Below are 15231 nucleotides of genomic sequence, written 5' to 3' on the forward strand. Positions count from 1 at the left end.
CTTTAAATTTAACAGGGTCCCCTAGTTTCTGCTATATACAAGGTTTTTAATATATTATGTAGATATTATTGGAATCTTCTTTAACGTTCTGATAGTTATCTATGTTTCTTTGTATGGGAGAAAATGAGAACTACATAAAACCGTCTGGTATGGGGCACTTCAAAGGCAATTATCTGATCACTGTTTATGTGAATTGCTTAACAAATGTTGGGAGAAAAAAAGTCAACCCAGGTGATAGAAATGATTAATATTAATCACTAGGCTACCAATTACTTATATTTCCATTTATGGCCTTTTCAATTTCCTCATTGGTGGATTCCATGAGAAAAACTCTTGCTATTCGGCTGTGCCCTGCTGGCACCTGAGTTTAGTTTAGAGATACAGCACTGAAACAGGCCCTTCAGTCCACCGCGTCTGTGCCGACCATCAACCACCCATATATACTAATACTACACTAATCCCATATTCCTACCACATCCCCACCTGTCTCTATATTTCCCTACCACCTACCTATACTAGGGGCAATTCATAATGGCCAATTTACCTACCAACCTGCAAGTCTTTTGGCTTGTGGGAGGAAACCGGAGCACCCGGAGAAAACCCACGCAGACACAGGGAGAAATTACAAACTCCACACAGGCAGTACCCAGACTTGAACCCGGGTCGCTGGAGCTGAGAGGCTGCGGTGCTAACCACTGCGCTTGTCTGGTACACAGAGTGCCGTCGATTACCTGGGAAAACTTGATTTGATTGGTGGTCTTTGAAGTGTTTTACATAGGTTAGCCCTGAATAATTGTGAATACCTGATCATCTTTCTTTATATTATCCTGGACAGTCAGTGAGGTTCCTGTGCCTGGTCATTATGCACAGGGAGCTCAAGGGAAGTAATTGTAAAATAAAAAGGAAAATCTACAAATGCTGGAAATCTAAAACAAGATCAGAAAACACTGGAAATACACAGGAAGTTACAAAACTTCGATAAAGAGAACAGACAGGTTATGATGTTTTGGGTATGCACCTTTCATTTGACTTATGATAATGAGTTTTCTGTGGTCATCTCTGATAGTAAAATGCATTTGGTTCGTGGGAAACAATTTGGTCTCACTGGCATGGGACAATATATCCTTCCATTTTTAAAAATAATTTCCCTTCTGATCTTGTTCCTTTTGTTCCTGAAGCGCTGAAGTAAGCTCCTCTCTGATACCTTATCTCAGTGGACATTATGCCAATATAAGCCTAGACACTGAGGTGCAGAAATTCCTTGGGGTGTGTTCCTTGCAGACCTCTCCAGAGCTAAGAGCACTGGAGTGTGCAAGGTCATTTGAAGGACAGCATTACCTTGAGCACATCTCTCGCAATTGTTTGCCTGGGAAGATGGGGTTGTCCAGAACCCCTTGACCCCACTTCCATTTTCCTTGGCTCTCCTGAGCAAAGGGGCCAATCTGGTTACCTACATTAAAAAAAAATTAAGTCTCCTGGGCTGCAGGCTCCTCTCTTGTCCTACACCTCACAGGAAGGGCCCACATGGCTCTTTGGAGGTTTATAAGCTTTGGTGTACAGATTATTAGAGAAATGCCAGCGCCCCTTTCAGCCTCATGAAGTGGAAACTCATGGATTAGGGAGTAATAACTTTGTTGTGATACCCCTTGTTAGGGACAGATGGAGATTCCACCCTTGGCAAGATAGCTTGAAAACTCCTGGAAATGACAGAGATCTGGGGCAAGATTTTTGGTGTGGGCTTCGGGACCCCACCTTCAGGCTCAAATGGGGGTCAGAAGCCTGCACTGCGTGGGGAACAGTCAGCTGTGCTTTTCCCCAAATTGGCAATTAGTGGCCAGAGGGGGAGCTTGCCATCCTATTAAGAACAGCAGGTGGGCGCGCGAAGCTGGACGACAAATAGGAAGCCCTTCAGCTTGGAAGGTGCAGAAGCTGGCCTTTCAAGGTGAGAGAGAGGGCAGACCAAGATGGAGGCCCTCTCTCTGCAACTTTTTAAAATTTCAAATAAAAAATTAGATTGAGCTACCATAGTGGAGGCCACCCACAAGGCGGCCTGCAGCTGCAGCTGGAGCCAAGCAGGAAGGGAGGGCCTCTAAGTCCACCTGGAGTGCTGCCCCATCTACCTGGTCTGCCAGCAGGAGGCAGCCTCCAGGCAGCTACACTATTCCCCGATGCCTCTGGGGATCTGGAGGCCAACTGGAAAATTCCAGTCAGCCTCCGACAATAGGCCTATTGTCAATTGGCTACCTGCTGCTTGTGGGCGGGTAGCCCTGCCACCAACACCCCAACCCACCTCTGGGAAAATAGCCTGGTGGCGAGATGGAGCCGGGGAACCAGCAGACGGCTGGCGGCACAAAATTCCACACCCGATTTCCCCCATCAGGGTTTAAAAGTTCTGACAGAGATCAGCGACAGCTCCAAGGAATTTTGGTGCCTGGATGTTGCCCAGCTGTTTGATTGAAGGAGGCACCATAGTGAAATTAAATCCTGCCCTCAGTAAATACCATTTTTGCCTTTGCCAGAATGTTGTGTGTTCAAATCCCACTCCAGAGGCTTAAATGCAAAAATCTAACGTAGTACAGAAGAAATGCTGTACTATCTTTTGGGTGAAATGTTAAACCAAGGCCCCATCTGCCCTCTGAGGTGGACTTAAAAAAATCCCATGAAGTGCTTTGAAGAAGATCAGGGGAGATATCCCAGTGTCCTGGCCAATAATTATTTCTCAATCAACAACAGATTATCTGGTCATTATCACATTTCTGTTTGTGGGAACTTGCTGTGTGCAAATTGGCTGCCATGTTTCCTACATTACAACAGTGACTACACTTCATTGCCTGTAAAGCACTTTGGGATATCCTGAGGTTATAAAGATGCCAAAAAAAAGTTTAGCCATGATCATTGGATTGCAAGAGCAAGACATTTCAGATATGGACCCCCTCACCAAAATGTATTGTCTATTCTCTCCACAGATGCTGCCTGACCAGTATTTTCCTTTGGAAGGGCTCCCCTTCCACAATGGTGACACGACTGCAGAGGCCATTTTAAAATTTATAACTTCTAGAAGTTGCAGAGTGGTTGCCTCAATATGGAGGCACCTTCTCTCTCTCTTACCTGAACTACAGGCTGCTGCTTCTTCAGTGATGGGAGGGCCTCCAGCTTTGAGAGCTTCTCCGTCCTTCTTAAGTGGACAGTGAGCATGCCCTCTGGCCATTAACTGGCCAATTCGGGGAAAATCACTGCCAGGTGACTGTTCCCCACACAGTACGGTGTCGTGACCCTCACTTGATCATGACATCAAGGACCCTACCCAAAACCCTGCCTAAAGTTTCAGGTCGTTGACCTTTCATCAGGATTAGGATCCCTGACTGACTCTCCCTTCTCCTTAAATATGACACACTCAAGTCAACAGCAGTGAAAGAATCTGGCATGGGGATCAGTCCAATTTTCTGTTTCAGGTCGAAGACCTTTCATCAGTTTCCATCCAGCATTTTCTGTTTTTATTTCACATTTCCAGTACTCGCAGTTTTTTCCTTTAGCCTGATTTTCTGGTCATTCGTGGCAGTGAGCTGAATTGCGGTGGGTAGTCATCCCGGCCCATTGGCGGCAGCAGCGAGCTGTCGGTGTGGGAAATGGAGCGAGCGTCTCCTCTTGCTCCCCCGGTGGCGGGCTGGCTCTTTGGCGGAGCTGTACAGGTGGCGGGAAAGTGGCCGGGAACGGTAACCAGTGGCAACCGAGGGAGTGAGCTGGAGTGGCAGGCCCAGCACAGTCTATCCGCCTTCACCCCAAGTGATAGGAGCGGGGCTCGGAGTGTGAGCCGTCCAGTATGTAAGAGCGGCGAGCCGCTCGCTGCTGTCTGTCAGCTTCTGGGCAGGTGTGCGGAGACCATGAGGTGAAAGCGGTGTCAGGATCCCATCCCCACCATGGCCGAGGAGCTGTTCTGTAAAAGCGCCGCCGTCCTCATCAAGTGTAAAGAATGTGAAGACAGGTGAGGCCGAGCTAGGGAGGGAGGCCGAGACTTTTGCCCGCGTCTAACGGAGTTGAAAGCCGCAGAGTAACCGACTGTCTTGCGCCTTTCCAACACTGCACTTAATTTTAAATCTCCACGTGATTTTAATGCCGTCATTAATATTTATGGTTGGAGATGATTGTGCTGAGATTTTAAGCTCCTCTTTTCCCTGACCAGTGCACCTGCCGGAGAGAATGAGTTGCTGCTGATTCTCTGTCAGAGAGAAGCCCCGTGAAACCTGTCAAGTGTTTCGTGCTCACTGTACTCTACAACACAGATTTGCATGATGCCGTCCTTTAAAAAAAAAGTTCTGTCTGTCTTATCGGTCAGTTTTGGGGTGCATTCTGTTGATACTGACTGTAACAGGGAAAATGTTTGATTTGTGAACTCAGCCGCTGACCCCAATTAGTTCATTCATGTAAAAAAGCAGCGGCTTTGAGTAACTAGCAAGATCCTGCAGTAATTTTGAAAATGTTGGAAATCATGCAATCGTTGCATAAAAATGACAAGAAATTTGCCGTTTTGTTGGAACTGTTCAACTCGGGAGAGTTCAATAAAAGGACGAAAACGATTTGATTTGCTTTCCAGTTTTGCGTGACATTACATAGTTGTACTAATGGTTTGTGTTTGATTTATTTGGGCCTATTTATATCGTTTTGAGCATTGTACATACTCTGGATTAATTTTCTATATTTTATTGAATTGTGCCTTATACATTGAATTTATTTAGACTTTGTTGTTTGAAGTAGAAAACTGTGCAGTATCTTCTGTTTGCTGTCGAACCTTGATTTAACTATTATTCAGGACTTTGAGCTGATTGTAGTCCAGGGGTCCATGCTTCATGTTGCTTCCAGGCACGCAATCTCAAAGTTGGACTTTTCGATCTGTTAAACTCAGCTTGGATTGAATACAAAAATATGGCACTATTGAATACTGGAGAGCAAACAAACCTGCCATGCAATTAATGTACAGAAGGCGACTTTATTGATTTGGACCAACACTGCCTTTGAGTATAGTACTCATGGTGGATAAATGTTGAAGGAGAACTGGGAAGGCATATAGTGCACAGATTGTTCTGCCTGAGTTCTGTGATGTGATCTTACATTTTGCTTTGATTTTTAATTCAATCATCGCAAGTTATAGAATAGTACAACACAAGGAGGCCATTCCACCCATCACATCGATGCTCCTTTTGGGCCTCCTTATCTCGAGAGACAATGGATACGCGCCTGGAGGTGGTCAGTGGTTTGTGAAGCAGCGCCTGGAGTGGCTATAAAGGCCAATTCTGGAGTGACGGGCTCTTCCACAGGTGCTGCAGAGAAATTTGTTTGTTGGGGCTGTTGCACAGTTGGCTCTCCCCTTGCGCCTCTGTCTTTTTTCCTGCCAACTACTAAGTCTCTTCGACTCGCCACAATTTAGCCCTGTCTTTATGGCTGCCCGCCAGCTCTGGCGAATGCTGGCAACTGACTCCCACGACTTGTGATCAATGTCACACGATTTCATGTCACGTTTGCAGACGTCTTTATAACGGAGACATGGACGGCCGGTGGGTCTGATACCAGTGGCGAGCTCGCTGTACAATGTGTCTCTGGGGATCCTGCCATCTTCCATGCGGCTCACATGGCCAAGCCATCTCAAGCGCCGCTGACTCAGTAGTGTGTATAAGCTGGGGGTGTTGGCCGCTTCAAGGACTTCTGTGTTGGAGATATAGTCCTGCCACCTGATGCCATCGATGCTAGCTTTTTCAAAAAGCAATCCGGTTAGTCCGATTGTTCAACTCTTTCCCCATATCACAGCAATTTTTCCCCTTAAGTTGTTTATCCAAATCCCTTTCTTTATATAGCAAGTATTAAAGTACACTATCCTGTGGACTGGTGTGCACTACCATGATGACCAGTTGCTACAGCAGCTTGGCAACAGGCGCAATGTCAAAAACAAAACTCCCAGCGTCACTCGGCAGCTTCACATGCAGGACTTGTGGCAGAGGCTGCCTCTCGAGGATTGGCCTTCAAAGCCATCAAAGGTGTACCAAGAGAAGCCACCCCCACCTGTTTGCCATGCGTCCATCATCTTTTGTAGATGGAAGGATGCCAACCATTAAAGTGATAACATTTCTCCCTTCCTCCTCTTCCCCCCACCATGTACTTTTCTGATTTTTTGTGCCTCCCCTCTGTTTCTCTCCCAATACCTTCTGTTAATCAAAACCACCAAAAACAGATTAACTGGTCATTAATTTAAAAGTTGATTACTGTTTGCCAACATAACAGGAACTATATTTCATAAGGAATTCATTGCATGTGAAGTCCTGTACAGTAAGGTGCTGTGCACATGCAAGTTCTTAATTAATCTGATTTGCAGCTATGGTAAACAAAGAATTGCTATTTATGAAACAATCTCAGTTTTTTTGTATTTAACCTGTTTATTGTTCAGAACAAATTACACAAAATTACATTGACCTGTTGTTGTACAGTAAGTTCTTTTGGCCCAACTGGTCTGTGCCAGTGTTTGTTCTGTGTGAGCCTACTCCTACCACTCATCATCTAACCCTATCAGTAGATCTGCCTATTTCTTTCTCCCTCATATATTTTTCTAGCTGCCTCTTAAATGCTCCAAAATAGTTAGTACATCAAAGTCCTTGCATACAGTTTCATTGGAGGGAATGCGATTGGTTTCTTCTCAAAATTTCATGAATTTTATTTTGTAATTATCCATGTCTGTGCTACCACTAGACTTAACTACTCCAAGGCATTCCTGGCCGGCCCCCCATTTTCTATTTTCTGTAAACTTGAAGCCATCCAAAACTCTGCCGCCCATGTCTTAACTCGCACCAAGTCCTGTTCCCCTATCACCCCCTATGCTTGTTCACCTCTGTTGACTCCCAGTCAAGCAATGCCAAGACTTTAAAATTCTCATCCTTATTTTCAACCCCCTCCATGTCCTTGCCCCGCCCTATCTCTGTAACCTTCATCCCCTTAACCGTCTGAGATATCTGTGCTCCTCTAATTTTGGCCTCTTGAGCATCCCTGATTTTAACTGCTCCACCATTGGTGGCTATGTCTTCAGCTGCCTGGGCCTTAAGCTCTGGAATTCCCTCTCTAAACCTCTGCGCCTCTTTCTCTCTGTTTCTCCTGAAAGACGCTCTTTAAAACCTACCTATTTGACCAAGCTTTTGGCCATCTGCCCTTTGTGGATCAGTGTCAAATTTTGGATATCAAGGCTCAAAGGAATTAACAACATACAAGTAATCTAATCCTTCTTCATTTGATACAATAAAGCAAAATGGCAGAGATATTGCAACAGCAACTTGCATTTACATAGCGCCTTTAACATAATATGTCCCAGAGAAAAGGTTATCCATTTCCTCACAGGGAATAAAGACAGAAGATTAGTCATTCTGCTTTCCACTGCATGTCTACTAGTGGCCAGTTATGAGGTATTGGCAGATACCAGGAAATAAATTGCTTTTCTCCCTCTTTGGTTTGCCAGTATCTTTTACTCTTCCATGTCAATCAATCTTAGCGGGTGGGGGTGGGGTTTGCCGGGAAATAAAGTATGCGAAAACTCAATGTAGTAAATTGCCCTGCTAGGAAGTAGAAAACCTTCCTGACTTTTAAAGGATGATTGCAATTATTCATTTTTTTCTTGCAGTGCACAGATTTTTTTTAATACTTGTATACTTCAGTAATGGAATAGTTGTAGTTGTCCAAAATACTTCTCTCATTTCACAAATGTGAACATTTATATTTTCAGATCCTTTGAGTTTTAGCTAATGGTTTAATCCCATCACTAAATTGGCCCTCAAAATGTCTTTCTGAAATGTTTTCTGTAAATGACATTTGTGTTTTATATGTCTGAAGTATTTAGTATCTATTTTGAAAGTTGGCAAAAATGCATTGCTGGGAGAGAACTTCGTACTCTTTTAGCAACTGATATGGGAAATGCACTAGGTGGGAGTACTGCAAGGTTATCAATTTTAAAGTTTTTAAGTTACATTTTTCATGTTGCAGGATAGATCTGGATGAAGAAGTCCATTCAGTCTATCTTGGCTCATCATTCAGATAAAAGCCTACAATGTCTGATGGTGAAATCCAACTTTTTTTTTCTAAAACAATTGCAGGGTTTTGATCTGCATCTGCCTATCCAGAAGTCCATAGGTGTTTCCTGCTCAGCCATAGTGGTGGTTGTTGACCTACTGAGGAAGGGTATAAATAGATCCTAGCTGGTGAGGTGTGTTGCATGTTAGGTTGAGATAATTGTAGCTAGTTTGCAAATGACATGGTAAGAATTTTTTGCTGTTTAGGTTTTGTGTTTTCATAATCCTAAATCAGTGTTCAAGTTATATGCCATATACAGAATGTGTATCACAGCAAGTGACTCTTGAAGTCAGCAAGATTGCATACCATGACCAACCCAAGCATTATACAGTTTCTAGCCGTGGTGTTTTTTATTTATAAATAAGCTTACCATTCTGTCTATATTTGTTTTGAGAATTGTTTCCACTTTCCATAGGTTAAGGAAACTTAATTTATCTGTTAATTTGGTTATTTAAAGCTATACTTACTATTTGAATTTTTGGGCTTATCTAGATTTGGGGGGGAGGGGAGGTGGTTATTAGAGCTGGGGGAATAAACCACTTTCCATTTTGTAGACTCCTGTGTTAATTGTATATTAATTGTGTTTAATTGTACGAAGTTTAACTGGGGATTCACTTTGAGTCCCTGTAAAAATATACACAGATTACAACAGTGGTTGTTGGGTTAGGCTTGTAATGTGTAACTATGTGAATAAATGTAAAAGTGTGTAAAGATTGGCTCCAGTTCTATCCTTCACTAACTGGCTCTCTGGATGAGAACATGGTAGCAAAGAATGGTTACCTAAAGGTGAAGATTGGAAGCTAAGAAAACAAAAAATCAGACAGAAAACTACAATCCGACTGACCGTTGTGAAAAATGGCAGAAAGCAATTCTAAATTGTTGGGATATGATTACCCTCCGATGTTCTGAATCTGAACCGTATGACCAGTGGAAGAATGAAGTGGATATATGGATACTGATTAAGTCTCTACCAAAGAGGAATCAAGGTATGGCCTTGGCACTGTCGATTTCAATCAGAAGTTAAATTGGAAGTGGAGTATTTTGTGAGCTGGATGCCCATTTAGATAGTGATGAAGGTTGGACTTCCTTTATAGAGTTCTTGGATCAAATTTTTTTTACCAGGTTCACTGAAAGGACACTTGAGATGTTGTTTGAAAACAACCTGTGCTGGAAATAATGTGCTTTAAGCTCAATAAACAATAGAAACCTTGGTGACCTGGGAAGATGTTTACAGAGAAGCCACATGTCAACGTTTATGGAGGTCAGGAGGTTGACTTTCTGTTTGGGGTTTGAATATTGTTTTCAGTTCAATTGGGGTGTGAAAGCAGTTGGTGTTTTACCTCCCAAGGAAAAAGAAACCACCCAGCTCTCCTCTTTATCTACCTATTTGAAGAAACCCTGCAAAGATCCAGTGTGGGAGAGTTAAATCTCTGGTGCGGCATTTCTCGTGAGAAGTTGGGGAAATCTGCCAGATTAATTCTCAACACCGCCTAAAATGATTTGCTTAAGAAAAGATCCCAGTGACTCGTCACCATGTACCAGGATACCAGACTGAAATGGATGATTGACATCCTTCCATATCTTCTCATTTTGTCTTCAAAAATTAGCAAGTATTTGGCCAAAGTATTCATTTATGGGTTTTTTTGTAACATACCTCTGCAGAGAGAATTTCTGCATTTTTTTCAGTGTGTGTGTGGGGAATTTGAAAAGGGAACTTTCGTATTTCAATCTGTGTGTTAATGCTTTGCTTCATTCCTGGATAAGTCTTATTTGATAATAAGCTGATAATTTTGTTGTTTATTAAAGGAAAGTGGTTGGTGTATTTTATTCTGGGATAAAGAGCAGAGTATATGATTGACCGAATCGGTAACTGGGTAAACATTTTTAAAATATATGTTGTGACCTGTGGAGAAGTGGGACTTGAAAAGACAGTGGACTCCTCCCACCTCAGTCATAACTATATATGTATAAAAATGTCTTAGATATTGGAATTCAGAGTAAAATTTCAAAATTTGCTGATGATACCAGGGCATAGATAGACTAGCAGAATGGGTGGACAAGAGGCAGATGAAATTTAATACAGAGAAACGTGAAGTGATGCATTTTTGCAGAAGGGATATGGAGGGGCGATATATATATAATGACACAGTTATAAACACTGTGCAGGGACAGAGGGACCTGACAGTTCATGTACATAGATATTTGAAGATGGCAGGATATATTGAGGGAGTAGTTGGCAAAGCATATGGGATCTTGGTCTTCATAAATAGACATATGGATGGAAATGGAATAGTGTAGGTCAGATGGTTTCACAGGTCGGCGCAACATCGAGGGCCGAAGGGCATGTACTGCGCTGTAATGTTCTAATTCTAATTCTAAAATGTACAAGGAAGATTATCTATGAGGCATGGTTAGAGTTTGGAAAACAGATGACCATTCCATGGAGGAATATATCATATACTTTAACAGATTGATTTTCGTCAAACTTTAAAGTAATTTGGGAATCCCTGGATCAGTACTAGCATTTCAATTGCAGAATTGTTTTAAGGTCTCATGTACTGGCTCCTGGTTCTAACTGGTGTAGGTTCTCGGAGAGGGACACCCTGTTGGGTCAGATGTCTGCTACCTTGAAAACATTGTGGGACGCAGTCATTTCCTTCAGCTTTCGTGGAACAAATGAGACATTCTCTGGTGACACAAAAAATAGAGGCTTTATTTGCCAGATTTTGAAATGGTCCAGATATTGGACGCAAGTGTCAAGAAAATGAAAGTGATAAAGACAAGCAGAGTGAGGATGAAAGCACCTTCAGCAGATCTGGCTACTATAGCAGGAGACAGAAGTAGAACACCAATAATTGGCAGGAATGCTGAATAAACAGTTAATAGATGCTTTAGGTGTGATTCGAGGTATCATTATGCAATGAACTACCCAAAGCGGAAAGGCGGGGTCCTTCCAAAGATACTTGATGCAGAGAATTCTGACGAAGAGGATGAAGATAATGATGAATCCAAACAAATTATACTGGTTATAAGGAGATTTAGTCCTGTGATGAATGTGCTGGTTGCAGATCGTTTAACTGTGCAGTGCTAGATAGTGCTTGCACTTAGACTGTATGTGGAACAATTTGGTTAAAATGTTAGCTTGATTTACTAAGTAGTGAGGATCAAAGCAAGGTTAAAGAATATAAAAGCACCAGCTGCTTTAGGTTTGATGATGACAACACATTGAGGTTACTAAAGAGAGTTGTACTTGCATGTAAAATAGCTGGAGTAAGCCATTTTATAAGTACTGATATAATCTCTAGAGAGATATCTATTCCGTTGAATAAACCTTCTATGAAAAAGACACAAATTAAACTTGACATGGAGCATGAAAAGGCATTTATTTTTGGAAAGTCTGGTTCTGCAGTTTACTCAGGACATTATTGTATCTCATTAACAAAATCTGATGATTCTCATCAGACGGGTTAGACAATTATTAATGGCATCAGGTAATAAGGATCAGAGAGCAAAAAATGAAGAAATTTTCTTAGTTACATAAACGATTTGCTCACTTTACTTGTCAAAGATTAAAAATCCTGCTAAACTATGCAGGTGTGATCGATGATGAGTCATCAGCAATCCCTCATGTCGAGGATGATTCTTCCTTGCAGATGGCTGGGTGGAAGTGAGAGGGCAGTGTTGGCTGTGGGTTTGCAGATGGCTTATGATCCCAATCTTAGCCTTGCAGGCTCTCCCATGGTGAGAAATGGTCAGGGTTTATCAGAGTGGGTAAGGGAGGACATTGGTAGAGGTGGTAGCGAATTGTTGGCTTGAGCAGCTGCCCTCTCCATTTCTCTTGCTGTTCTCTCAGTGGCTGCTCTTGTTGATTGAAAGGTCTTGACACCATTTTTGATGATGGATTGCCATTTTGGTCACGATTGGGCATCTTTCCGTGTGTTGATAATAGAGTAGACCTTCATGGAGGCTTTGAGATTGTCTTTGTCTTTGAAATGTTTCCTTTGGCTCGCTTGTGAACTGGCACCCTGGTTTAGCTCTGAGTAGAGCACCTGTTTTGGCAGTCTTGAGTCGGGCATTCTGGCAAAATGTCCTCTTCCTCTGAGCTGATAGATGATCATGGCCTCTATACTTGGCATACCTGTCTTGGTGGATGTTCATGTTTGTTCTTTTGTCCTCCCACTTAATTTGCAAGACCTTTTTAAGACACTGTTGATAATCCTGTTCTAGGACCTTTAATATGGCGCCTGTAAATTGTCCAAGGTTCAGCACTGTAGAGAAGTGTGGGGAGAACCACCGATGATGAGTCTTCTTCTTTGGCCTCCTTATCTCGAGAGACAATGGGTAAGCGCCTGGAGGTGGTCAATGGTCTGTGAAAAACTCCTTGCAGATAGGACTTTTAAAACTAAAGCAAGGCTAGTTGCTAGGGGTATTGAAGAACGACCGGGTGATACAAAGTTAGAATGGACTCTCCCACAGCTAGAAAAGTAATAAATATTTTTTAGCTCTTTTGGTCACATACACATGAAAGTGTAGATCAATCAACACAGAAGTTGTGTTTCTGCAGGCCGCTACTTTTCACAGAAGTGTTTCTGAAACTGCCCAAAGAGGCAGCTGATGCAGCAGGAAAACTATGGAAACTAAACAAGTTCGTCCATGGGCTGAATGATGCTTCCACGTTGTGGTATTTTTCGGTGAGATTTGATTTGCTGCCTTTAATGTTCAACAAAAGGCAGATCCCTTTAAGTTTTATTGATAGCAAAAAGGAAAACTTTCAGGCATCTTCATTAAGATTAATCTTCATTTAGATTTTAAGAAAGTGTTTGACAAAGTACCTAATAAAAGGATGGTTCACAAAATTGAGGCTCACGGAACAGGAGGGTTAGTGTCAGTATGGATAAAAAATTGGCTGAAGGACACACTGGAGGATGTAGGCTGTGGTGTTCACCAAGGGTCAGTACTAGGAGAATTACTTTATTTTGATATGTATAAATGATTTGGATATTGGAATAGAGAGTAACATTTCAAAATTTGCTGATACCAAACTTGGAAGAGTTGTAAATGGTGAGGATGATATAGATCCACTGCAACAGGACATAGGCTGGCAGAATGGTCAGGCAAGTGGCAAATGAAATTTAATAGAGAAGTGGGAGGTGATTTTGGCAGAAGGGATAGAGAGAGGCCATATAGACATAATGGCTGGGATTTTATCTGGGTGAGGTGGGGGGGGGGGGGTCTCGATCTCTGGCAACAGCACTGCCGAGAACCCTGCGTCACCCCTTCTGTGGGAGGACTGCCGAATCAAGTGCCAATTGAGCACTCAAGTGGACAGCGGCAGACCTTCCACAGGATCAAGGACCTGGCGACAGAAGTCCTGTCCTCAGAGCTGTCGGCCAATCAGGCAGGCAGCTCTTTAACTGAGCAGCGCCACCACGGAGGTGGTGGCTGCTGCCGGTGGAGCACCCACCCAAGGCATAGGAACAGAGCTGGACTCAGGCCACAGGTGGGTCTTGTGGGGTGGGTGTCGCAGGGCAGGGGGTGCAAGGGGGTTGGCAGCAAGGACGGGGGTGGCTCTCGTAGACCTCCCCCTTCCTGATGCCAGGTCCCTCATTTAGGCACCAAGTGCCTTTTAACGAGGCACTCCCTGCCCCTGCTCCTGGAGCCGGCAAGCAACCTGCATGTTTTTTCTTGCCATGCTTCCCATGCAGTGACAGCTAATTGCGGTGGTGGGTTGAGGCCCTTAATTGGACATTAATTGCCCACTTAAGGGCCTCAATTGGTGGCAGGGCAGGAAGGCTGTTCACAGGCCTTCCCACTGCGGACCTGATTTCGGCGGAGGTGGGGTTTGCCCCTGCCACTATCCCATCCAATTATATGCTCTCCCCGCCTCCAAACCTGCCGCGAGGGAGAGCATAAAATTCCCCCACTGGCACAGTTCTAAAGAGTGTTCAGGGACAGAGGGACCTGGGGGTGCATGTGCATAGATCTTTGAAGGTGACAGGACATACTGAGAGAGTGGCCAACGAAGCATATGGGATCTTGGGCTTCATAAATAGAAGTATTGAATACAAAAGCAGGGAAATTATTGCTGAATCTTTATAAAGCTTTGGTTAGGTCCCAACTGGAGTACTGCGTCCAATTTTGGTCGTCACATTTTAGGAAGGATGTCTGGGTCCTTGAGAGGGTGCAGAGGAGATTTACCAGAATGATTTTAGGGATGAGGGATTTTAGCCAAAAGGTTAGGTTGGAGAAGCTGGGTTTGTTCTCCTTGGAGCAAAGGAGATTGTGGGGAAATTTGACACAGTTGCACAAAATTATGATCGGTTTGGATAAGGTATACCAGGAAAAACAGTATCCATTAACTGATGGTACAAGGACTAGGGGACACAGATTGAAGGTTTTGGGCAAGAGATGCAGGGGGGAATGTGAGGAAGAACTTTTTTTCTTAGTGAGTGGTAATGACCTGGAACACTCTGCCTATGAGGGTGGTGGAAGCAGAGATGATGAATTATTTCAAAAGGAAATTTTTTGGGTACTTGAATGAAGTAAACTTACAGGTCTACGGGTACAGCAGGGGAGTGGGACTGACAGGGTTGCTCTACGGCGTGCTCACATAGACATCGATGGGCCGAATGGCCGCCTCTTTTGCCACAAATTACTACGACTATGATTCATGACGAATGTTGATGATTTCTTATGGGGTGGTACTACAGAATTTAAGAAATGTGTTATTGATCAGATTAGAGTAGAATCTAAAATTGGGAATAAAAGCAAAAAGTGCTGGAAATACTCAGCAGTTCTGGCAGCATCTGTGGAGAGAGAAGCAGAGTTAACGTTTCAGGTCCGTGACCTTTCATCAGAACCCTGAGTCAGGCTTGTGGGGCTGTAAATATATTGGTTTAGTTATTAAGCAGAGTAGGTGTGGTATAGCTTTAAATCAACAATCCTATTTAGAGTGTTACTGCCATCCTGGTTACTTGGACTGGGTCATCTATAGAAGAGACAGAGCGCTTGTGAAGCTTGATTGGTAAGTTGAACTGGTTGGGCACTCTGACTTGACCAGATGCTAGTTTTGATGTATTGGAGTTAAGTACTATAATGAAACACCATAGGGCAAATAAAACATTAAAAAAAAAT

General features: G+C 43.2%; 1 protein-coding gene across 2 annotated transcripts in view; it reads left to right on the forward strand.

The window, feature by feature from the left end:
- The first annotated feature begins 3683 nt into the window (after positions 1 to 3683).
- The window catches only part of LOC137369232 (spindle assembly abnormal protein 6 homolog), an 87779-nt gene continuing 76231 nt past the window's right edge, over positions 3684 to 15231 (forward strand). For both annotated transcript variants that reach the window (XM_068030108.1, XM_068030109.1), the window contains exon 1: positions 3684 to 3982. In XM_068030108.1, coding sequence (XP_067886209.1) covers positions 3918 to 3982 — 65 coding nt within the window. In that variant the 5' untranslated portion in view covers positions 3684 to 3917. The remainder of the gene's footprint in view (positions 3983 to 15231) is intronic.

The sequence above is a fragment of the Heterodontus francisci genome, chromosome 4 (assembly GCF_036365525.1).
Source record: "Heterodontus francisci isolate sHetFra1 chromosome 4, sHetFra1.hap1, whole genome shotgun sequence".
NCBI lineage: Eukaryota > Metazoa > Chordata > Chondrichthyes > Heterodontiformes > Heterodontidae > Heterodontus > Heterodontus francisci.